Source organism: Neolamprologus multifasciatus, chromosome 17 (assembly GCF_963576455.1).
Source record: "Neolamprologus multifasciatus chromosome 17, fNeoMul1.2, whole genome shotgun sequence".
Classification (NCBI taxonomy): Eukaryota; Metazoa; Chordata; class Actinopteri; order Cichliformes; family Cichlidae; genus Neolamprologus; species Neolamprologus multifasciatus.
The window spans coordinates 18,127,008-18,151,857 of record NC_140455.1 but is presented as its reverse complement, the minus strand read 5'-3'; the positions used below and the strand labels follow the sequence as shown (position 1 = coordinate 18,151,857).

Sequence of the window (24,850 nt, the reverse complement as noted above, 5' to 3'; positions counted from 1 at the left end):
AATACACCAAACCAACAAATGAAACTACCTGTGCATGTAGATGCCTGAAAATGTCATAAATCTCTTCTTGATATATATATTTTTAAAAAGGGCATCTGGGGATACTAGTCTGTGTGCGTGGAGTAGACATTTGCACAGCTGACTTAGCACGACCATCAGGTGTTCCAATAAAAAACAAAGACGTGTGTTTGCTTTCTTTATAATATGATCTGAATCTTGGCCTGGACCTGCACTGCACACAACACACAACCAAGAACATGTAGCTTTATTGGAGCAACAACGTTACTTCAGCCCTGTGTGCTGGGATTCTTTGGTACCACATCTGGCCCAGCTGTTCAGCTGCAGAGTCTACAGCTTCACATTGAATCCCTCAGTTAGAGATGGAAAAAGTTTGATTTTTGAACATGTGTGTGTCTGTGTATGTGCGCTTTGTCTTCTCTGAAGAATGAGTCTGGAAATTCTTTTCCACTGTGCTATAAAGAGCTTATGTGTACATGTAGTTTCAGGCATTAAAAGTGGAATAACTGAAATGCAGAAGAGCAGATAAGAGCAAGTGGAAGTAAAGAGACTAATGAAAAACTAATCTCAGCAGACACATTCATTTAGGGAGAAATCTGCAGAGGAAAGGCTTCGTGCTTACTGCTCAGTTACTTCACAGCCAGATAAATCTGCATGCGTGTAAAACCAAAGAGACACACAGAGAACCTTTACTTTGCTTCATCTTCATTTTTCTTCTGTCTGATTTCTCGTCATCCAGAGCTAGCAGAGGAGAAAACAGCGGAATAGATTTGAACAGCGCTGGGGAGGTGTAGCTTTCACACGCTGAGACCCCCACCCACCTCCCTCCCTCTCGGTCTCTCTCTCGCTCTCTCTCTCTCCCTCGGTCAGCGCGTGCCTCTCGGTTGGAGCAGCAGCTCGTGCTCAAGTGGAAACGCACACCGCAAACGTACTCACTGCTGAACGGGCGGCACGAGACTCTTCCTCACCTCCATCACCAAGCGTCACTTTCTTCAGTGCACGGAGGGATACTAAACAGGAAGGCTTCATCACCGCCGCCACCACCATCATCATCACCGTCATCCTCATCTGCGGGAGAGAGAGAGAGGAGCAGCGGTTCTCCGTGGGCTGAAAAAGTTGAGGAAGATAGGGTTTATTAAAGGAGCACCGGTGGGGCTCGTGCACGGCGTTAACGCGGGATAATCCACCCGGCACGGTCCGATCCTACTTTGGAGTGTGCAGGACCTGGTGCTGAGTGGGATTTGTTAACGGTGCTTTCCAGGATCGTTCCGTTGACCGTCCCCGGTGCTGACTCTGACCTCCGGTGTGTTTGTTTTTTTAGTCCATTTATTTTCTTCTTTAAACGATCGGCCCGTTGTTGTTATTACTGTTATTATTAACAGGTCGGTGTTTAATCCCATCGGTGTGAGCTGGATCTGGTCTCTGGCGGTTTAACGGGATCCCCACATGTGCCAGCGGATCAATAACAGCTTCCTGGCGTTTATCTGTGAACTCCCGTCATGTCCCTGATGGATTTCTTCCACACCACACGCACTTAATGGATTTCTAACGGTAGTGTAACGAATCCCGGGACCGTCCCGGGTGGACTTGAGGGTTAGTTTATTGACCGACGGTAACCTCAGCCCCCTCCTCGGGAGCAGAAACAGCCCGCAGGTATAAAGCAGGTGTTCACATCTGGGTTACCAAGGAAAACGGGACGTGTAGCAGAGAAAGCGCGGTCCTTCTCGAGACTGAAGTGAGTCTGACTAATAGCGGATCACCTCCGGAGAGGTACCCTTCCACCCCGGGGACCGATTGCTGTTTAAAACGGACACGGAGATCATCTCTTCCTAGCGGGGGCGAGAGAAGAGAAGTTACCGGAGAACCAGAGGAGTTTTTCTTCTTATAATATTTACCGATGAACCTGTTTGATGAACCAAAACATGTTTGGACAACCTTCATGATCATCTGAGTGATTTCACTGAAGGAACTGATTGATTGATGGTGGATTTTAAAAAGGGGGTTTTCAGCTCTTTCTGTGGATTTCTGTCCCCACCGAGCGGCATCCTTGTAATCAATACAATCCTGGGTTATCAATCAGTTTTAATCCAGCTTCCATCCGTCAGGCTCATGAGCTGGAAAGCTGGGATCGTTTAGACCTCGTGGAGTAGCCGAGTGAATTATCTCCTCCACGGTGAAATAAACCCACATGCTGGCCGTAAATTATCCACTTAACCCCCCTCAGGAAAGGAAAAGGAGAGAGAGAGAAAGCGCTATAGACACAGACCGCAGCGAGAGAGTTATTACCGTTTTTAAACTACACCTTTATCAGCAGCAAAGCTAATTTTAATTTGAAATCCATCAGAGAAAAGGGGTCAAACGGAGGCGCTTCCTCAATTTTTAACAGCAACTTTAAGTTTGTGTGACAGAGAAGTCACTACAAAACTGTACTTTAAAAACAAGATTACTGAAATATTCTGCTTTGGGACAAAGCCCTAAGAAAACTGAGTTATTACAAATTAATCTCGAGCTTGTAATAAAAAAAACAAACAAAGACAAAAAACTGGATTTCTTGACAAAGATCCGAATTCAAAACTTTATTTTACTCAAAATAAGATCTGAACATATGCTGGTGTGACTTTGATTTGATTAAGTCTTCATTTGATTCCAAACCTGAAATGCAATCATAATAATCTTCAAGAGACTTGTAACACATCTTAATGTCTTGTAAGTTATTATAATCTTCGACTGTAACATTATGACAATCCCATAATAGTCCGAAAGGGATTTATTTATGGTTTATTGCGGATGTGTAAGAGCTTTAACTCAGAGCAAATTAACTTTACTCGTACCTTGGGAAAACTACCTGCCGCTTTAACCCCCTTGTGTTCGTTCAGACTTTGGTTGAAGGTCTTTGACTTGGTAACGTGACCATTTTTAAAGTTCAAACTGATGATTTCCATCATCCATAACTGACTTGAATTTACAATCTGAGAGGAAATCCAGATAAGGTTGCTTTTACAGCATAAGGCTTTATTCCCAGTTTTATACCTTGTGGTGGTTAAGTGTTTAGCATACCCAGCTGATTTCCAGTCTATGGATGATACACTCACTGTATAGCCACATCCTCAACGGCATACCTCCTCCGCTCGGTCCCTCTCCTCCTTCTCCTTCTCAGGCTTCACTGCTCTTGAAATCGAGCCATGCAGCATTGATTTTTTTGTTTCTGTTCACCACAAATCCAAAACGCACATGACCATCTCATTTTTTCTGTTTTTTCAGTTTGGTTGCCTGAAATGTAAGACGTGCAGCAGTGCTGATTTTTCACATCTAGGCAGAACTCAAGGACGTTCATAACAGTCCATCAGCAGCAAGGTCAGAGTTCAGTTTTTCAGATATATAACTGCTGGAGTTTCATCAGCACAGACTGATAGGCTGACAGGCTGAATCAAGACTGAAATCTTTTGGACGATTAAAACACATTCAATCACATCAAGTTTACTGTAAACAAGCTGGAATCTGACCTGTGCATAAATGAATATTTTTTTGAATCAGAATCTGTTTCTGCTGCTGAACTTTGAGATTATTTCTTTGCTGTTCTAGTGAAATTTTAAGCTAAATGGGACTAAACGACAGCAGCCCGGGAGCCATGCGGAACGGCCGTGGCCTCTCGGATCAGTGGGCAGAATCAGTGGTGGTCCGGCCTCGAACCACTGAGCGCCACATAACGGTGCACAAGCGACTGGTGCTGGGCTTTGCCCTCTCCATACTCACCCTCATTATCGTAACAGCAGTAGCCGTTGTGCTCAATGTCAAATTTAAGGACTGTGGTGCACGAGATCGCGATGAAACAACTGGAGAGCCGAGTTCCCGAGGCCCCGGTGGGTCTGCAAAGTTGAATGGAGGCAGAGGGGAAAGGACGGGGGAGAAAGGGGATGAAGAGGTGGTCCAGCCATGGAGAAACTCACGATTACCAGGCTCGGTGAGGCCTCGGCACTACGACCTGCGGCTTGCCGTCTACATGGATAACTTCACCTTCTCTGGAGAAGTCAGCATTGAGCTGGAGTGCATCAATGCCACCCGTTTTATTGTGCTGCACGCTGATCGCTTAGAGGTATGTTGGCGCTTTATTTTTGCTCACAGTGAGGATAGTGATAATTTCAATTCAAGCATGTAGCAGTCTAGAGCCCAAGGACTCCTAGGTAATGTCACTTTTTACAAACTGAATGACCAACATGCTTGGGGTTGTCCAAAATTTTAGGTTCTTAGGTTCTTTTAGGTTTTTGGTTCAAAATCTACTTAGGCACAGACCCACCCGAATTAATCAGACCTGTTCCAAAATGCAATCAATTAGACTTATCAAAGAACCCAAACTCCAAATATAAGCTGCTTTTACTGATCATTACAGCCCAGAGCTTTTCCTCAGCTCACTTGACAGAGCTGAATGTGAGAATAAAAAAGTCCAACTTTGGATTTTTAGCCTGCCAGATCCCAAACACTAGGTTAAACTGAGCCTGTGTTAGAATAGCGAACCGTCTGCTGAATTTACAAAGAAGCAAAAGCGAGAGTGTTTACCTGTACACTCTACCCCAGCAGTATCCTCGCCTTAGCCAGCCTGAGTATTTCTAGTGTTGTGTGAAAAAAAAACAACTTTAAATCAGGTACCAACCTGCTTCTCCTGATTTTTGACTTCATGAGTGAAAATACCTCTATAGCTATCCTATTCACAACCTTTTCTAATGTACAGCAGATTATAAAATTAAACCTTTCTCTGCACTGCACTGCATTTGAGACATTTAATGCTTCTTACACAACTCTAGATTTTCAGTGCTCTGAAAGAAGTTGAAATGTGACACCTTCAACTGTGGCAACCTTTTCATGGCATTAACAATTAATATGATGGACATTACTTCAACGTACCTCTTACCTCAAAACACAGACATTGAATCATAAATTTGTTTGAATCCATTCAGGTATGACTGATCCCCAAACCTGAGACTCACACCAGTAACAATAAGACCCTGATTGACACAATTAAGCTTAATGGAACAAATTTACATCTTTGTTACTGGATCAGGTCTTGGCTGTGAAGCCCTCTACATCGTAGTCCAGACTCAACAATTCTTAAACACTAGACATACTATAGTCAAATAATAGTTAAATAAACTCAACTTTATGAAATGGACAATGCTGGTAGATTATTAGCTATATTGGCTGTGCATTGGTTGCTGTTGGTTATGGCTGTTTTTGTCTACTAAGTTACAAAAAATAGAGATGAGTACTGGTATTGCATCTCATTACTGCAGCTGAAGTCTCCGGTTCCATGAAATGTCAGCAACACTATTCCTGGCCAGTTTTAAATTGGGTACTTTTTCTTTCAGGCATGAATTAAACTCTTGGAGATTTACAATTTTCTTGAGAAGGTGGTGCAGCAAAGCCTTTTGAACCTTTAAAATTACAATAGTTACTCCCTTTGGGAGCATGAATGCCCCAATTTAATGAGTAATTCTGAATTTCTATTTGCTGTTCTTATATGAAATTTAAGATAGTAGGCAGCTTGGCAGAATTGAATTGGATACCAGTGACTTCAAGTATGAAAGTATAAAAGCCAAACAAGGTAAAAATAGACTGAAATGGAATCATGATGAAGGGTGTGCAATTTTGAATAAATAGGTTTTAAGGCGTGATTTAAAAGTGGAGAGAGAGTTTGTAGTGCGGAGCCGAGTTCCTGAGGTGGAAGTGCATTCCAAAGTCTCATGGCAGCTCTGAGTCCCATAGAAGTCAGGCGAGCAGGTGGAATAGAAAGAAGAGGAGGTGAGGAAGAGTGGAGTGTACAAGGGAGTGAGTATGTATGGAGAAGATCAGATAAATATGGGGGAGCGAGGTTATGAAGCGCTTTGAAAGTGAGAAGCAGAATCTTGAAATTGACACGGAGCTGAACTGGAAGCCAGTGGAGCTGTTTATGAACAGGTGGTATATTTAGAGGAGATCTAACTTACCCCATTAATCAAGAAGTTTATTTTATTTATTTATTTATTGTTATTAATATCATTTTTTGCATCCCCAAATTGAAATCTTGTAACAGAAGACTTGTAGCCACAATGCATGTAAGGAAGTTGATGTCAGCAGTAACATCTTTTCGTCTCAACTCTAATAGTAGAATCAGAGATTCCTGAGAGCTGACTTGTTTGAGATAAAACTGGATGATGGTTGGACTAAACTTGTTTGCGGTAACTTATTTGCAGTCATGTTATTGTTATTGAGAATGGTCAGTGGTGAGTCATGATCTAATTACTGTTGAATCCAGCTCCGTACAAAGTCTACATCATGAAACAGATTGGTGCGGTGCAGCCTGTTGATGTAGACGTTTTGATCTTTTGATAATGTTCCAAACAAAGCTCCTTGTTTGCATCCAGTGGTCTGCTCTGTGCTGAAAGCATCCCGACGCTCTCTAACAAAGAATGTTTATTTCCAGATTTGGCCTCGGAGGTTTCTTTAACGAGGCTAATTAACCGTCAAAGTTGCTGTTTCAGCCCAATTTCGGAGACAAGTGCGTGGTGAGAGAAAGCCTCAGAGAAACGCCTGAGCAACGTGATTTTTCAGGCTGGTCATCTCGGCTAATGTGAGAGAAGGATAAATCTGTCTAATTTGGGCAGAGGCCAATTAAAAACCCTGCAGTCCCTTTTGAGTTTGTGTCAGGGCACACTGTGAATTAAGAGGTGCTGTCGGGTGCCAGGCAGGTCTCCTAAGGTATCCTCAGAGTTAATGCATTATGAAAAGAAAAAAATGTCAAGATGTTGAAAGGCCAGAAAACAGAAATGTGAATAAAAATAGATGCAGCTGGTAGCAAGGGGAGGGATAAACACTCCTGAAAAGAGAGCTTAATTCACAGATTCAAAGAAAATGAATACAAAATGCATTTGAGATGAAGTGAAGTGAAGGTTTTCGGTCTGGAGATGTCGGCTGACCATTTTCCCCAACTTGCCAAACACTGTCAGTTCTTATCCAGATTTCACTCCCTCCAGACAGCCAATGATTTAACTCCATGTCAAGTAAAATTAACATGCAGGCGCGCCTTCCATTTGGCTAATTTATTCCTCCTCCAGTCCTCCTTCCTACATCCTCTGATTGTGACCTGGAAATCGCTGGATGTTCCAATCGCTTAAATGCACCACAGAGGAGATGAAGAGATGAGGAGCTCCGAGCGCAGAAACACAAGCATGTCCCACGGGGAAGTTTTCAACACCCTTTGAATTGCAATGCCTGTACAGTAGTCAGTAAAATCTGACACATCATGCCCATTCAAGCTGGGAGGGATTTGATATCTGAATTTAATATATATGATCTTATTGCTTTTTTTCCTGTTCATATACTCACCACCCGCTGTGTGTCATTGTTACAAGAGATGAAGGTTACGGCTTTACGTTGTGTTAAAGGGGTGAATAGTTCAATCACTTCAACACACCATGGTTGCTAAACTGGTTGTGTAGCACAATGCACTTGTATTTGAAGTATGTGAAAAGAACATGCAATCACTTGTAGACAATTATATTAGTTAACTGTAAAAATAGTTTGTGCTGGAATATAGAAGCTGAAATTAGTTGTCTTCTTTTAATCTGGTGTTTCAGCTGACTGAGGGCAGCACAAGTATTGATGAAGGGCAGCTGTGTGAACCTTAATGAAAATGAGCTCAGGGTTTTCACACTTTGTTATGTCAAGGTCAAGATGTAGAGTAGGTTGTCAACTGTTTAGGGTCCACCTAATGATAGCCTTAGACCAGGGGTCTGCAACCTTTAACACCCAAAGAGCCACTTGGACCCGGTTTCCACGCAAAAGAAAACACTGGGAGCCACAAATACTTTTTGAAATCCAAAATGAAGATAACACTGTATATATTGTTTTTTACTTTTATGCTTTGTGTGAACAACTAAAGTAAGTAAGTAAAGTTTATCTATTAAGCGCTTTTCGCAGAAAGGGTGTCACAAAGCGCTGTACACAAATATTAAAATAAACAATACAATCAATAGACATTATACACATTTTATTTATGTAATTAACACATTTTGAACTCTTAAAGAAATATAACAAAAGGAAAGACACCTAGCTAAACTAAAATGATCCAGCAAACAAAAACTGTTGTGAGTCGCCACCCTTATATCGCCTTTGGGCTTTTGGAGCCTTGACCTGACTTTTAAAAAAGTAATTGGAAAAAAGCATTATGCTGCTAAAAAAGGAAAAATAGATATTTGCAAAATTCTGCCTAAATATGTATTTTACCTGGTTAATGTGTGTGGCGGGGCGTGGTCTGCAGCGCCGCTGGGAGGCGGACGCACCTGTGCGGCACCCGCAATCACGCCTCGCCACCTTGAAGTCTGTGCTCTCTCTGCTGTTGTGTTGTCGGGCTGTGAGCTGAAAAGCTACAGCCGACTGTATGTACAGCAACCGTGTGTGAAAAGTGGTCAATAAAGAGATGCTGAAAAGCATGTTCATGCAAACATCGTCGGGTCTGCCATGATATGTTTACAATAAGACTTATGGTCCCAAACCTGTGCGCAGCATCTGCAAATCGGGGCTTTCATCTTTACGCAGGACTGTAAGCTGTCATCTGTGAGGCGTGAGCGGTGTTTGTTTTAACATAGTTCATGGTGGAGCTGCTGACATAATGTGGATCCAAAGATCCATAACTAGCCTACCTGGGGTCGAAAGTCTCGATAAATGCACGGCGTTTCGGCGGGTACACCAGCTTCCGCGAGTGTGACGCTTATTTTGAGCGGTGAAAAAATAATATAATATAATATAATTTTTATATTTCAAAATCACAATAATCTTCCAATTTAGAACTACAAGTTAAAAAAAGAACTAAACACAAATAAAATACACTTCAGCTAAATACTTCTAATTTATTTTCCCAAACCACCGGGAGCCGCAGTATAAGGACAAAAGAGCCGCAGGTTGCCGACCCCTGCCTTAGACTTTAGGAAAATGGGAATGTTATAACAGAACTATAAAGAGTTTGATTTGGAAGGTTGGAAGGACTCCAGGCTTGTTTAGCATGTGTCTAAAATCCCTGATATCATGCCTTTGGGGTTCATTGCTGCCCTGATGCATGTTAACATGTTAAATGTGATACTTTAAATACATTTTAATAAAGACTAAGTACACATTGGGGAGTGCTGTTCCCTGTGCGTTGAATTTGAGAATATATCTATGTTTCGGTGTTCTTTACATTTTTGGGGGGTTAAAAAGTTAAAATCTCACCCAGTCAAATATCTAGTCAGCCTTTTGGATTGCAGTCTGCTGTTGGGGGCTGCACAGTGGAACAGTGGTTCAATCTGCTGCCTCACAGCAGGGTTCAAATAAGAATCCATCATTTGGCTGGGGTGTGTGGTCTGTGTGGAGTTTGCATGTTCTATGCGTGAGTACTCCAGTTTCCTCCTACAGTGTAAAAGACATGCAGTTAGTGGGGTTTGGTTGGGTGTGTTAGCCCTGTGATCTGTCCAATATGTCGCCCATCTCTCATCATATGGCAGCGTTAATAGGCTGATTTATTAATGGATGATGCTGATGGTAAAAGAAGTGACCAAACTTTACTTTTTAGCTTTGCTAAGTTTTAGTAAAGGATCTGTATTCTGTTCCAATTATATTGTGAAAAAATATATGTACAGTATGATAAAGTAGGAGTGTAAAATATTTCAGGGTATATGTTCTTTTAGAGAACATATTGATATTTTCATTGGGCTGTGTTTAAGTAATTCAGGGTTAAGTTTAAGGCCAACTATGATTGCAACACTTCTCGCTGAAGCCCATTGGTGTGAAGCAGAAAGCCCTCCCTAATAAGAATGTGAGCTTCCTGCGCTTCCTTGTGGTCCGATATTGGGGCGTGCTTAGTGTCAGAGGGTTCATTAACACTGGGAGACTTTTTAGACCTCACTGGTTTCTCCAGTCAGGCATAGATCACGGAGTGGTAATGAAATCTGTTTTAAAGTCATCTTCATCAACTTCTTTCTACTCCTGAGGCTCCACAGATTCTGTACATTGACCCATTTTTTGGACACATTTGACAGTCAGTTTCTATATTTTTTGATGGCTAGTTGCCATCTCTTCAAAATGATTTTGCAGTGAGGGAGGACAGCATGCATGTTAAAAAGAGTTCCTCCCTCTGTCACATGAGCACCGAGTGAAACTGAGACGTAACGAAGATACAAGCGTGATGAAAGCGAGCAGCCACATTAGCTAAATAAAATGCACCCCAGGCTCAGTGTTACTCTCTTTTAGCTGAGAAATCTAACCCAGCACCAACAAACAAACAATTAAACAACATTTGTTTGAGCAGAACATTTTGAAGGCATCTCAGAGCGTGCCGCTGTGTCAGCTGACTCATCAGAAAAGCCTGAAAAACATCCTTTTAATCTTCACTGTTTCCTCTCTGTGTCAGCAGGCTCTGTTCGTATTGATCAGTTCTTTCATCAAAGGACACACACACACACACACACTGTGTTTGATTGGCTTAGGGTCGCTGATGTGTGACAGCGGAACGACCTAAAGGTTCCAAACTGTTCCTGCTGCTGCGGGCGTGTTCCCATCATGCGCTGCTACTCATCCATGTTTATAATGATGACTAATTGAATTCATTTTAATTAATTATATGATCCACACAAGGAATTTAGTATAACTTCAGGGTAAAATACCAAGAGAAAGGTGCAACTGGGTAATGCACAAAAAGAGTAAAAATTAAAATGACCCACATGTTACTTAACGAGGTGGAACAGAAGCTGTGGCCTTCTGCTTGTTCTTTGACCTGTGTAAACCCCAAAATGTGAACTGCCTTCAGGACATAGCCATATGCATACCCTTTAAAATTTAACATGAGACATGTTTTTACAAACTATATTATCCAATAGAAATTAGAAATGACTTGGATTACAACTTTTATTTGCGCACCAGTTGTGAATTTTTTTAATGTAATTTTTACCTGCTATTTCTATGTGTTTTTATATGCTGTTTAATTAGGCACCAAACAGCACATGTTAACAATTTTGGACCTTTTGGCCTACAAAAGGATACACACTCTTTGGAGACAGGTGACTTGTCCAGGGTTTACCCTGCTTTATGGTGGCAGGGATTGGCTAAAGCCTCTGTCGTCCGGAACCAGATAAGGAAACAGTTACGGAGGCCTAGAGACTGGTCAGTTACCCCCTGGTCACCACCAGTTTCTTGAGAAAAATATGTATTCCCCAACTAGTTGGCAAGTGGTTACAAGAGAATGCTTCCTATTGGTGGGTGAAACTGATTGCAAAGAGGTACACTGTGCTGCATTGTAGCCCTTCTCGCTTTGGTCATCAGTAGAGTGCTGCACTAGTCCTTAGTTTGTTTGTGTTGGCAATCCACTAGCAAAAGCAATCACAGGTGCAGCGTCCTCTTTGTGACCGATTTTCCTCAGCAACAGTCAGCAAACATCTATAAACCACATGTGTTACTTAGTTTTGCAGTGCCATAAGACCTACAAGCTGCCACCTGCATAAGTAAAACCAAGAAAGAATATTTTTTAGCCTTTTAAAAGCTGGGTAAACTATTTCATTAAGAAACTTGTATTTAAATCTCCAAAAATCATAACAATCCCTACTATTGATTTATACATTCTGGCTCCCTGCACACTTCATTGAGACTCACTGCATTTCTGTGGACTCTGAAATAGTGTGACCTCTTAATGTGCATTTTCATATTTTGATTTATGATATCCATATACTGTACATAGTCTGAAAAGTGGGCCTCACCCAGTAATAAAAGCAACATAAAAAATACTCATGTATATTTCAAAGCCAAGAGCCTTTGTATAACACTAAATAAGGAAGCAATAAGAAGGCAATTAAGTTAAATGCCAAAGGATGAGTGGAGCTTATTTCAACTTGGGATATTTACCAATCATTCCACTTTGTGGCCATATTGCTAGGGTTCAAATTTACCAACGAATGGTGTTATATTATGTATGCAAACAAGCCAGTATGCATGGATAAATACATAAATATGCAGGCTCATTAGGTCAGGTGGCAAGTATTCCCATTCTTCAATTCTAATACAGTCAGCAAGATGGCTGTTCCACTTGGATAAGTTCTGGTCTTACCCTCAGTCTGCCTGAAAACAAACATTTAAGGTATTTAGGTAAGAATTGGTTGTTGTTGTTGTTTTTAAAGGTGCCGTGTTAGTTAAAATGTTAGAACCACATTAATGGAACAGACTGCAAATCATGACAGATGTTCTTGGTGAAGCACTTTATACTTCGGGAAATCAGGACTTTGTGAAATTCAGCATTTGATGAATGGACCTTGGTCAAATTTGGCTGCTGTGAGTGACGGCAGAACTGTGAGTAGCAGTTTGCTCATCAAGAGAATCCTTTTCCCCAAACTCTCCTCGTTCCTCTGGGAGGTATACAATTTGCATTTCCTTGACATTCAAATTTACCTTCCTATTTTTTTTCTTTGCATCGCTTCACACAAAAAACGGATTCAAACACGAGCAGCAGATCAGACCTTATGATATTATTTTTAAGTATGCTCTCACGGTACACCCACAGAAGTGTTTGCACTTATTGTGGCTGATTAGCCCTCTTCACAGGACTGTGTGGGTGTGTACAGAGAGTTCTTGACTAACATATCCCTCTAAGTTATATGTTTGCCTGGATGATTATCTTTAGTGCACTGAGTTTAGTGACATTTCAGTTAATTACCAGTAAATCCCCACTCAGCGTCAACCTGGGCGCAGGTCTAATCAGCCAGGAAAAGTCAGAGCACCTGTGAGGCTTTCCAGGGCCTTTAATGAGACAGGTGCTCTCCTCTTCCTTCAGTATTAATTCTCCACAGCTGCCGACTGTCTGTTTCTTCATCACCTGGTCAGTTTGACTCCTGAGTGGCACAATGAAATATGGATGAATGTGGGTAAAGTTGGCAGGCGAACAAACACTCTGAGATCTGCTGAGCTTTCTTTCTTTCAACACTCCTTCCTCGCTACTTTGGTGAAAACGCTCAGTTGAAGATACCTTTTTTCTCCAAAGCTGCTCTCAGATACTCCCTTTGTTGTACACATGGTCCTGTCACGTCACCATGGCGACAGCTCCAGCATTCGGAACAACAGCTGGCTGTAAATCAGGGTTTGCTGAGCAATGCCTGCCACCTGACAAACCGCAAATGCTTGAAGCTGATGCATTTCTGTGGTTTTTAACCGTTTTGGGTTTGCTGCCTGACTGCGTTGATCTACCTGAACAGCAGAGGGCGCTTTCTCTCAGGAGAGCTCGGTTTGAACACCTGCTGTGACACTTACTGGATCTATGCAATGTTTTGATCATTGCTCAACACTTAATTACTCTAATGGGGATAAATTAAATGGAATAATTAACTGTGCCATTATTTATTTATTTGCAGGGACTACAGAATATCTATCAAGTTGATTTTTGGCTTCTTTTCTATAACTTTGGTATTAATGTCAGCAAAGTGGATAATAAAGGGTAAATTGGGACTGTGCTAATAAACATGGACAAAACTACTGTGATGTTACCTCCAGGTTCTGATGCCCTTAGTTTGCCTGTCAGCATCCTGGTTTATGAGCAAGGAGGCGTGTTTTACTCTTAATCAGACCTTCCAGTGTGCAATGAGAACATCGTGCGCAAATCATAAAATGTCAAAAGAGAACACAAACCCAGCAAAAATGTTTATTGAGGGCAACTATGAATTTCCTCTCGTTTACCTTAGAAATGAGAGGGAAAGAAATTGGCCAGGTCGTCTAGTGGGAGTCAACCTGTCTCCAAACAGTTCAGCTCTAACTGCATTGATTGCAGTCACTCTCATACAGATTACTATTTTGCAAATAATTGTTGTCTTACTTAGAAATGCAGACAGTTTGCCAACATGCTGCAATGAAACTGAGTCTGCGCTGATGAGCACAACCCAGCAGATCTCTTTGCAACAAGGGGATCAAGTCAAATGGTCACTAGCTGGTTGCATTGCTGTTATTGTTGCCAAGCACCTGTGTCTTTTGCAAGTTGTTAATGAGAATTTCTGTGTGTGCAGATTTGTAAGAACAGATTTGTTTATTACAAATGAATCACATGTAACTGCTAACTTGATCCCACTGGTGTCAGACTGACTGAAGTCACTTTAAAGATGGCAGTGACTTTAATTGGTCACTTACCTGGTGCCCATTGTCAAGTTCACTACACATACGCACACTGTGAAGTGCAGTGTTGGCGAGTAACGGAATACATGTACCGGCATACAAAATATGAGTAACTGTATTCCCTTACAGTTACCACTTAAAAAGGTGGTATTCAGAATACAGTTACTTTGTTGAAATAAAGGGATTACACAGCGGTCCTTTCCTGTTTCATATGTTAGGCTATGCCCTCTCTATTTTGGGTAATTTCATGCCGGTGGAAACCCAAACAAAACATGCATTGAGAGGCTCTAATGCCTGTGTCTCAATCTCGCGGCCCATGTCACCTCTACTTGCAGCCGGCCACATAATGACATGAAGAAATATTTTTTTTTAATTATTATTTAAATAATTATTTAATATAAAGGAAATAGGCAGAGTGTTAAAGGCATAGCCCTAAAGAATGTAGCCTCATAGGCAGTGTATTCTGTGCTGCAGGGAGAGTGGACTGCCATACCCGTTATGTGTCTGTGAGGGAGAGGAGGGAGAAAAAGGAGAGTGGAAAAATATGAGCTGTCACCGACCAGAAACGGGAGATGGAAGCATGTAAATATAATAATAACCACTGCAGCCAAAAAGAGTGCCTGATGAGCCCAGTTGTAAGTAAGCTATTAGGACTCGACTGTAAACTGTGTTTGTGTTTTCCTCAGAAACAGTAAGTTCCGTTGGAGCAGCCTATATTTAGCTCTTAAATAGATAAATAGATAGAACTTTATTAATCCCTCATTTAGGTTCCTCCAGGAAATTCAGTTAGTTACGTAATAATATCATAATATCTAAATAGCCCGTGTTTAACCTGACCCACTAGACTGAGCCCAGCTTTGAACTATGTTCTACCTTTGGTAGTCGACTCGTCTTCTTTTTCCTCCTCTCTTTTGAACACTGAGTAACTTATTTGCAGACTGCTTTCAGGTAAAGTCTTGATTTTAAAGTCACCACCTTTTGGAAAAGCTGCTTCTCACTTTCTTTCTGAAAAGGTCAGACTAGGGCTGTTTGATATAACGATATATATCGGATGACGATATAAAAATGTCTATTGTTTCATTTTACGCTATCGTTTGTTTCGTGGTGTCGCAAAATAAACTGTTTACGGCAATATTTTTTCATCGTTTTGATGGTCACTGTAGTCACTGCATCTCTTAAAGTTCTCTCTTTCTCTTATATTTAATATAACCACACTACGGACATACAAGCGCCTGTTTTAACAGCATTGCGTGTCCGCTTGTTTATGTTCCACATAAACCTTTCACAATAAAGCTCAAGATCCTGTTGAGACTTTTCAAAATAAACTGAATCACGTGAAAGAGCAGATTATTTACGGATGAGAAGTAAAAAAGCCGTCAGGTGCTAAAAAATAAACCTTAGACTCAAACATTAAAACAGGCTTTTTCCCGCAGCACGCCGTGTAATAAATACTCACAAAGAAAACGGCGGCCGTTACAACTTATGTCTAAAAATGTATAGTTTCATGCATCGGTTAAAACACTCGACTCCAGCTACATGACGCACATCTGGAAACATTTCCCGCAAGTCGTGCTGCCCGAGATTCACAGAATTTACAGAAAATGTTACATTTTTGTGATTTATATCGTTATCAGATGATAGAATTCTTACATCGGGATATGAGATTTTGGTCATATCGCACAGCCCTAGGTCAGACATTTCCCATGCACCTACCTGTAGGATCACAAGAAGTCAGCTGCTGTTTGCTTTAACCCACCTGAGAAATCAACCACTGCTGTCATGTTTCAGGCGGGAAATGACATAAACACGAGCAGCAACAGGAAGTCAGCGGCTTTCAGAGGTGCTCTGGATGTGAGTGAGCGTGTGTCTGAGTTTGAGGAGTTTAGGATGCACGAGTACGCGTGTACACGTGCATCCTATTAAACAACCCCTGCAGAGTTTCTTTGCAGATTTGCTGTTAACATCGAGTGTCACTCATCAAAATGAATTTTAAATATCCTGAAGCTTTTAAATGTTTAAATCCTGTGCTGCTCACATTCATGTTTCCTTGCTGGAAGGCTTATCCTTAACTCAATTTGTTGATGGATTACTGCGTTTCTGTGTGATTTGCTATTATCGCTACCAAGATTTTATTTATTTAATGATAATAAAACAGGAAATCTGATTATAGCATATCCAAACATATTTCACTCCTCTGGTCTGCACTTGTAGATGAGTCTTATTGTGGAGACACAGTTGGTGTGTGGATGTCTTTATCCTATTTTCTCTTCCATCCGTCAGGTGGACCGGGTGACAGTTACTGCTGAGGGCGGTGTTGGAGGTCGTCCTTCCAACAGGCCCGGGGGCGGAGTCATGCGTATCCACCGACACTTCCCCTTCCCAGCCAATCAGATGTACGTGGTGGCGCTGCACCGCGAGATGAAGCCGATGAGGGTTTACCGGCTAAACGTGAGCTTTGATGCTGCCATCGAGGACGAGCTGCTGGGCTTCTTCAGGAGCTCATACACAATGCAGAGAGAGAGACGGTACACACACACACGGAAACACACACTTTTCTTATACCAGCAAGTGGTTCAGCTTGAAAAGGTCAAAGCTTCACATTCACGACATTGATTAACTCACACTCCACATGCCATATGCCTGTGTGTGCATGTCTTTGTGTGTGTTCCACTTGTCTCAAACACACACACACACACACACTCACACACGGGCGTACATATAAAACTCCTTATGAATTTCCCATAAGCCTCTGCTGCAGTTTCCACATCAGATTTCTTCCCCATGGTGCAGATGGGAAACAGACTGTGTGCTGATACATTTATTATTTCATGCACGAATATGTTTGGCCTCTATCTGTGTTTGTGTGTGTGTGTGTGCACTGACACAGTGTTTTATCAACGTCTTTTCAACGTATTGTGAAAAACACAAACTTGTGGTTAATTGTTTGGAAAAATGTTGAGCTCAGCTGTGATTGGACAGAGTAAAGACATTACCACATAAGGACTCTGCCTGAGAAGAGCTTTAGTCAGTGATGAGACATAATTAACTCATTCCTCACTTTTATACTACTCAATTCTGATTGGCTCCATGAGCAAGAGGGCTGCCATATAGACCAGTGCAGCCTGAATACGATAAAACTGCGTGATAAAGAGAGTCATTGTAGGAAATGATGAATTCTCTATTCTGTGTTATATATTTAGACTTGCTAATGGTAACATAATACACAGTGATCAACATTATTTTATGAAGAGGACATAAAGCAAATCTAGAATGATTGCCTTGTTCAAGGAGGAATATCTGACAAAGACGCTAACTGTGATGATTTTGGGGCACTCTGACCTGATTCTGAAGACCTGTCTCAGACATGTGGGTCTATTTTAATGAACTGCATTGGCTAAAATTAAGCTGCTTAGAGTGTCTGAATGGCTCAGAGTTCAACGCATGGATTTTCACGAGCTTAAATCACTTATTAAGACTCAGTGTAACAAGCATTTAGGCAGGGTCTTCAATCTGACCATTTAAGATGAGCGACGGTGGGAGCAGCGGGTCAGATAAGCCCATCGATGTTAACTTTGAAAATACACCAGCGATGAACTTGTGTGGTCTCAGGTTAGAGTTTTCTCTTCAGCCAATGTCTGAAGGAGGAGCGTCGGCTCTGCTCCACTGACAGAAGTCAGGGGTGACCCATTAAAGGCAGGACACCACCTGCATATATCTGCATGGCTACAGATTCAAATCTAAGCATACACACAGACCTTTTGAATCCACGCTAGGGTTGGGCGATTGGATGAATATATCGACTACTGACGGTAGGCTGAGCCTGATCATTTTTACAAGGGCGATTTATTTATTTATTTTCCCATGAGTAAGATTGCTAATAACGATGGAGCTAATAGAAGCAGTCAAAAGTCCAAATAATAGTGCTGCTTTAACAACACCCTTTTTCATCTGCGAGCAAATGCACCCTCTTCAGAGTGCGCCCAAATGCTTGATGGAGCTGCAGAAGCTGCTGGTAGCCTAGCATACTCAGCTGGATGGTGGACATGTACATGGTCATGCAAGTTAGTCGTGTTTGAGTACTTGCTCGCACTATACATCTGTACAAGCGACAGACCGCTTTGGTTACATCCTTAGGTTTATCTCTTTCATCCCAAATTGGCGACTTTATATATTTTTTTAGTGCTGTCAGCGTTAATGCGCCGTCATCATGACTAACGTGATTAACAATTAACCCATCTGGAGTGCTGACCGAGTCTAAATCCCTGAAATGTCTCTGTCAATGCTAGAGATGTGCAAAGCAGCTAATCCACGCACGGTCTGTTTTCTTGTCAATGAAAAAACATTTTTAAAAAAATCATTCTTTTGTTGCTTTAATTATGAATACAACAAAATAATGATATTTTTGCTATAAAAACATGACCCATTAGTCCCGTTTTCTAAAAGATTTTAAAGGTTTACACTTACCTGTAATTTTAATAGGCTACAGGCTGCAGCACCTTTATTATAAAGCTCAAACATGTGTTTCAACATCATACAGATTTTTCTGGGATCAAAAATTACTCAATAACGGCTCCTTTGAAGTTTGCTAACCTCCACTGTAGCTGGTCATGGAAAATGTCAGGAGTCGTATTCTCCATTTAAGCTTTTATGCAGATAATATCAGTGATTTCAGCTAATTAACTTGATGTTTTTGTACCAGAACCTGCATTTATGTATTCAAGCTCTGCAATATTTGAGACAGTTAGCTTATAGCTTTGCCTAATGATGCACATGCAGATATAGAAAATTTAATTCCATTTCAAGTTGCTGTGTTGTATTAAACAACACTAACCAGGTATTTACACCTGGTGATTTCTCCACTTGTCACAGAGGCTTGTGATTTCTGTTAGGATAAAAGTGTTTCCACTAATGAGCAAAATGCTGCTGAGCATCCGTATAAAACTATCATTAGTAATCATGGTGATTTTTTTTATTGTATTTTCTTGTTTGGTACATAAAGGAAATGATGCAGCAAATGTAATATACATATAATATATTAATACAACCTTGTGCAATATTTAGAGAGCTGGATCCAGTCTATTATCTGAGACATGAGCTGACAAAATAACAGAAACACTCGTTATGAAGCAGCCAAAGAGGACACATGTGCTCTGAGCCAAAATTATACTGACTTAAGAAAGCTTAAAATAACTCCATCATTATTTAGAGGAACATGATCAATGAAAATAATTTTAAAAAGTGTTTTGTAAACAAAAAAATAAAAGATGAAATCTCAACATTTAGTTTGCCAAGGCTACATGTATGTCTTCTTTAAAGCTTTTAAGCTTTATTAGTGGAACAGCTCGATTATTGTTGACTTGAGATGAATATAAATGAGTACTGAGTGTAAAGAGCGACAGAATCAGAGGTGGAGGACATGTTGGTGGTCTAAATCAAGCAAATCCTACATCTGGATTTGTTCATCCACTAGTACTTTTATTTTTCCTGCTATGTGGTCAGATTTACAAAAAGGCAGCAGGTTAAAATGTTTGGTGGTGAGCAGAAAGCTGCCTGTCTGAAGAAACTGATTATTTTACATGGACGGCCTCATTGGACTGTGAGTGTTGCCTAAATAAGCCCGATGAGTTAAACCAGAGCATCTTCACAAATGAGACGCTAGATTCCAAAACTGTTTGAAGATGCCTGATTGCTCATTGAAAGTCAGTCCAAATTTGTGAAATGAGTTGTAATGACATGCATTACTGCACTCATTGAGGTGCTGTTATTTGATCCATCCAGGCAACTGTGAATGGCCGTCTGTTTTGCAGACAGGAAACTATCCCCTATTGTGACACAACACGAGCTGAGTCTAAGAGTAATGATTCTGACAGATCGATGAGCAGAGCAGGACAGCGGCTGCTGTTCGGTGCTTTGATCACACAAACACGAAGGTATTTTAAACCCATCCCTCTGACGTGGAATTCAAATTTTCATGACAGTTATGGATTCATGAATCTGTGCAAAGAGATGTATAACATTGATTTTCACATCCAGAAATCTAAATTTGTCTTCACTTCTATGGAAGGAGGACCAGTGGCTCAGGTTTCTGAGTCTTCACTGATATTTTGATTTCCTGCTCTGTCCTTGACCTCAATGGGAATAAGTTGGATAAGTGTTACAGTCCATTAACCATATGGACATTTATTGTAACATTAAAAACTAAAAGCTGGCTAATGTCACTTTAAGTGATGGTTATATAAATGACACAAATCCACAAACACACACATAGTTTTATAATTTATTGCTTTTATACATTAGAAAATTGTGCTCATTTCCTAATTTAAGAGCTTTTAGGCATCAAAAACTGCAAAATAACAAAATATCAGTAGAATTTCAAACACACTCTTTACCGTCCATCAGTTGAAGCTTTGTTTTCTTCATTGACTTCCTCTGCCGTGTTTCGATAGAACAATGGTATAAAACTGCAGTTTTAATTGGTTTTTCATCAAGTTCACAATGAACTGATTAACATGCCAACTTTTTGACATCTGAAGTGACCAGAGGAGTCTCTGAGGGAACTTTTTAGTATTTTTAGCACACGCTGAGCCAAAATCCACCACCAGTCGGACTTGGTCTGTGTTTCCACCACCCGTGGTGCACTATTCGCTGGCAGCTGCTGTTTGGATCAATTCTGAATCAATACGGCAGCTGGCATACTAGCAGAGCTCGATCACAGCACAGCAACCTGTTAGTTAAAGCTTAATGCTCCAGCTGCCAGAAACCCGGTTACAGTCGACTTTGTGCACTAACCTGATTCCTTAAACGGCACACAAAAGAGAAAGTCTTTGTGAGAGCATGACAATACTAAAAGTAATGCAATAAATATAAAGCCAGACGTAGATTATTTGTGGGACTGAGACTCATGGTACTATGAGTGTGCATATGACTAACATCCTGTAAAGGTGCCAGTGTGAGCTCATTAAATATGTTAATCTGATGACTAACCAGCAAAGCAGTAAGACACATGGTAAAGAAACCACAGCTGGTTATTATTTAAAAACAGTAACTGTGTTCTGAGCAGAGCTTCAGAACGTCAGATAAACACAATACTGGTGTTCAGGGACGGTCCAAGTGATAGTCTGCTCAAAAGTGTGTGTTCATGTGTGCGTGCACAAAGCTCACTGTTATCTTAAGGATTAGCTTGATACAGCAATGCAGCTAATGCACACACACACACACAAACAGAAACACACACACACACTTCACTATGAGATTTGCTTAATATCCAGAGTTACTATAAACCCCAGGCTTGGCTTAAACGCTTAAAATGCTGGGAGTGGGTGAATTAATTAGCGTGCACACACACACACACACACACACACACACACACACACACACACACACACAGTATCACTGTTCTAGCTTAGTACTGATCTTTATGCAAATGATGTAAAAATGAGTTTTGATGTTGCAGTTACTGTCGTCTCCCAGTGAAGGCATTTTTAATTCGGCCCGATTCCACCCATCTGCAGAGATGACCCGCCACCTGCTGCTCACATGACGCGTGACGTCGCATGAGGATAAAAACTGACACATCAATACGCAGCTAATGTATAGGAAACTGGACCAGAGTGGTGCCACATTCACTGCACTAGTTTTCTTTCCCGGGGCATCTTTCATGGCTACCCTGACACAATTTATTCTTTAACATCGACTTTAAACACATTGCAAGAATCTTTTTTTTAGCTTTACTTTACACAAGCTCCGAAGTTAACATTTTGTGTAGTTCAGTGCTTTGTTACCTTTTTTGGTGCTTTCAAGTGGTTGCATCATCATTACCATATTCATCTATAGTGTTAAGTATTCTTAAAGGCTTTCCACGGTCATGTATTTTTCCTTATTTTGCCATATGCTGTGTCACATTGTTGAATATTCATATTAAATGTGGTTAAACTTTGAAACAATTAGTTCAACATGCAAAAGTAATCACTTTTGTTCAAATGCCTCAGCCTTCAGACTTCTCTGAATACTTGAGTATATGCTACAGTACGCTCTCTCAGCACCATAACTTCTCATTCTGTGGTGTTTAATGCTGTTTTGACACATGTTGCCTGTGTCTCACACACGGGCACGCAATGTCCTTTAGCAGCAGTCCGACAGTTCCTATCCACTCATCATGGACATGAATGTCAGGGTAATTTGGGGCTTTTTATTAATTCTTTGAATTGTTCTTTTGCCTGGGTAGAAGAACTGTAAAGCATACATCTTTAATTACTTTAAAAAAAGAGAACTGGGTGCACAAGTTGTATAACACTGTATTACACAAAAGGTCAAGGTCAATGTCTCATATATTGTCAAACAGTTTATGGCAGTTCTGAACTTTAGTGGTTCCTGGGTTTTTCCTGAAAATCCAAATCAATATTCTCTCATCTAAGGTTAACAGTTTGGTCCTTCTTCCAGACGTTGGTAATCTAAATAACTTGTACTTATGCAATTCAAATAATTCTACATTTGTGTATATGAATTTGTTTAGAAATGGCCCCAGGAGGCCTTCCCAACATGTGACAATCTACAATTCTCCTTATCAGATCTCCACAGAATTTCTTGGACTTCCCTATTGTTCTGAGTATTGATCAATCCGATGAGCACTGTCAGACAAATCCTTCTTAATGCTACAAAGAGATACTACCAGCTGTAGTCAATATTGATCAATATTGAGAAGTTAAAAGGCTTCGGCCTTGTCAACTTAAAAAAAAAGATGTAAGTGTTTATGTATATATTTGAGCCTGTATGCATACGTTTGACCCTGTGTGGAGTAGACATAATCAAAAATTAATTCAAACTTTTTCACCCAGTTCTTGTTTTTTAAAGTAATTCAAAATGTATGCTGTTCAATCATTCCACCCTGGAAAAGAAACTTTTCAAAGAAATCAGTGTAAAGGGTAAAATCATCATGACATTCTCGTCTACGATGAGTGGATTGAAACTTCAGACCACAATTGTACACAGATGCAGCAATACTGGCTGCTGCTGAGAGATAATGGTCCTGATGATCCAAGTGACGTGTGTAAAAATCTGCAGTTTGTTTAATTTCAGTCAAAGTGTCATGTAATCTCTCACTGCTCGATTTACAGAAGAGACTGCATGTTGTGTTACATCATTTGAAAAAATAGTGATCATGCCACAGATGTTACATTATTGTTCTACATGTTTAGCTTTACACACAGTGAAAACATTACAATAACACTGAACTCAGAAATGTAGTTCACTATGCTGCACTTTAACTTTGGTCTGGGTTCTGCTGACGTTCCATAGATTAATGCATAATGAACACTGACATTTTAAAATTTAACTAATACTACATTATGACCTAGCACCATCCAGGATGTGTGATGAAATGATGGTATATTATTTCTATATAAAGCACACTTCATCAGGAGGATCATTTTCCTGAAGAGGGTCCCCACTGGACTGAAAGTGTGCCAGATACTTGGTTTCTTCCTGAAACCCAGACTTCTAAAGGAAACCCAAAACCCCAGAGCTGAGCTTTTTTCTTCTTCTTCTCAGATCCTGTGAGGAACTTTTTCATTACACTGAAACTGTTTTTTCAGAGCTGCCTTTCTTTAACGAGGAGAGGAATTACAGTTAACGAGGAGTGGTAAGGCTGTTAACGAGGCAGAGCTGGTTGAGGAACAGAGATGTTGGAGCATTAACAGAAGAGACAAATGGTTAACGAAGGTTATGTGTGGGACTACATTTTAATAAAGGTTTGAAAGAAGTCGACTGGTTTAACACATCTACCTCATCTCGTATGTCTTCTTCATCAGCAGCTTCTCCCTGGCTCTGCTGTCTGATCGCTCCCTCCTTCATTCTGATAGAGTAATCCGGTGCTGAGATGAGATGTTTCAGATCAATACTGTGCTCACCCACTCTGCAGTGTGTGTGTCAGAGGGCAACCTATCTAACATGGCACTCAGCTGAAGCAAGTTAATAAATTCATTCGTTCTCTGAGCCTTTACAGACATTAAAAAAAATACACAGAGCAGGAGGCGGAGGAGGAGCTGCTGTGGAATCGAGGTCTTCACAAACACGCAGTATTGATTTTGACCTGAGAAAGACCTTTGACTCTCTTGACCTGTTAATTTTTACCCATGCTAACACTGTGATCTTACAGATTTTCTGTCCACGTTGGTTCAGAGGGAAATATTTCAACAACAATTACACTGAGTGCAGTAAAGTTAGATGTTTCATTAAGGTTGTTGAGGTCACAGTTACTGGTAAACCTCTGGTCTCCCAAAGAGTAGCCCACAGAGGTTGAATTTTATATTCAGCTGATGTTTGAGTTTATGTCTGATGAATGCAATCATCAACTGAATATACAATTAATGATTTGCACTAACTTTCCAAAGCAGGTTATCCAACAATCTTGCGTGCAGAGCTGTGAAAGCTTCTGTCAGAGTTAGCTGTTGTGTAGATGCGTGCAAAGGGGAGAAATGTGACATGTGGAAGTTGGTGTTTTCCAGCTGCATAATGCTGCCTTTTTGTCTTTATGTGACTGAGGGATTAAGTTGATTAAGGTTACTGGACCATCAACACCATTAAATGCACAGTATATGATATTTGCTATTCAAGACAAGCACTGTGATATAATTGGACTGTATGTTTAAAGCATGCTGTCTCAGACTAATGTTAAGGCATTTGTTTTTTT

At 40.7% G+C, this 24,850-nt stretch overlaps 1 protein-coding gene across 2 annotated transcripts in view; it reads left to right on the top strand.

Moving 5' to 3' along the window:
• Positions 1-812: 812 nt before the first annotated feature.
• Positions 813-24,850, top strand: part of LOC146499253 (thyrotropin-releasing hormone-degrading ectoenzyme-like) — a 263,625-nt gene continuing 239,587 nt past the window's right edge. Inside the window, exons 1-2 of one of the 2 annotated variants that reach the window (XM_085138113.1) lie at positions 813-4,111; positions 16,444-16,688. In XM_085138113.1, coding sequence (XP_084994239.1) covers positions 3,617-4,111; positions 16,444-16,688 — 740 coding nt within the window. In that variant the 5' untranslated portion in view covers positions 813-3,616. The remainder of the gene's footprint in view (positions 4,112-16,443; positions 16,689-24,850) is intronic. The other variant, XM_085138114.1, reaches the window with a different exon arrangement.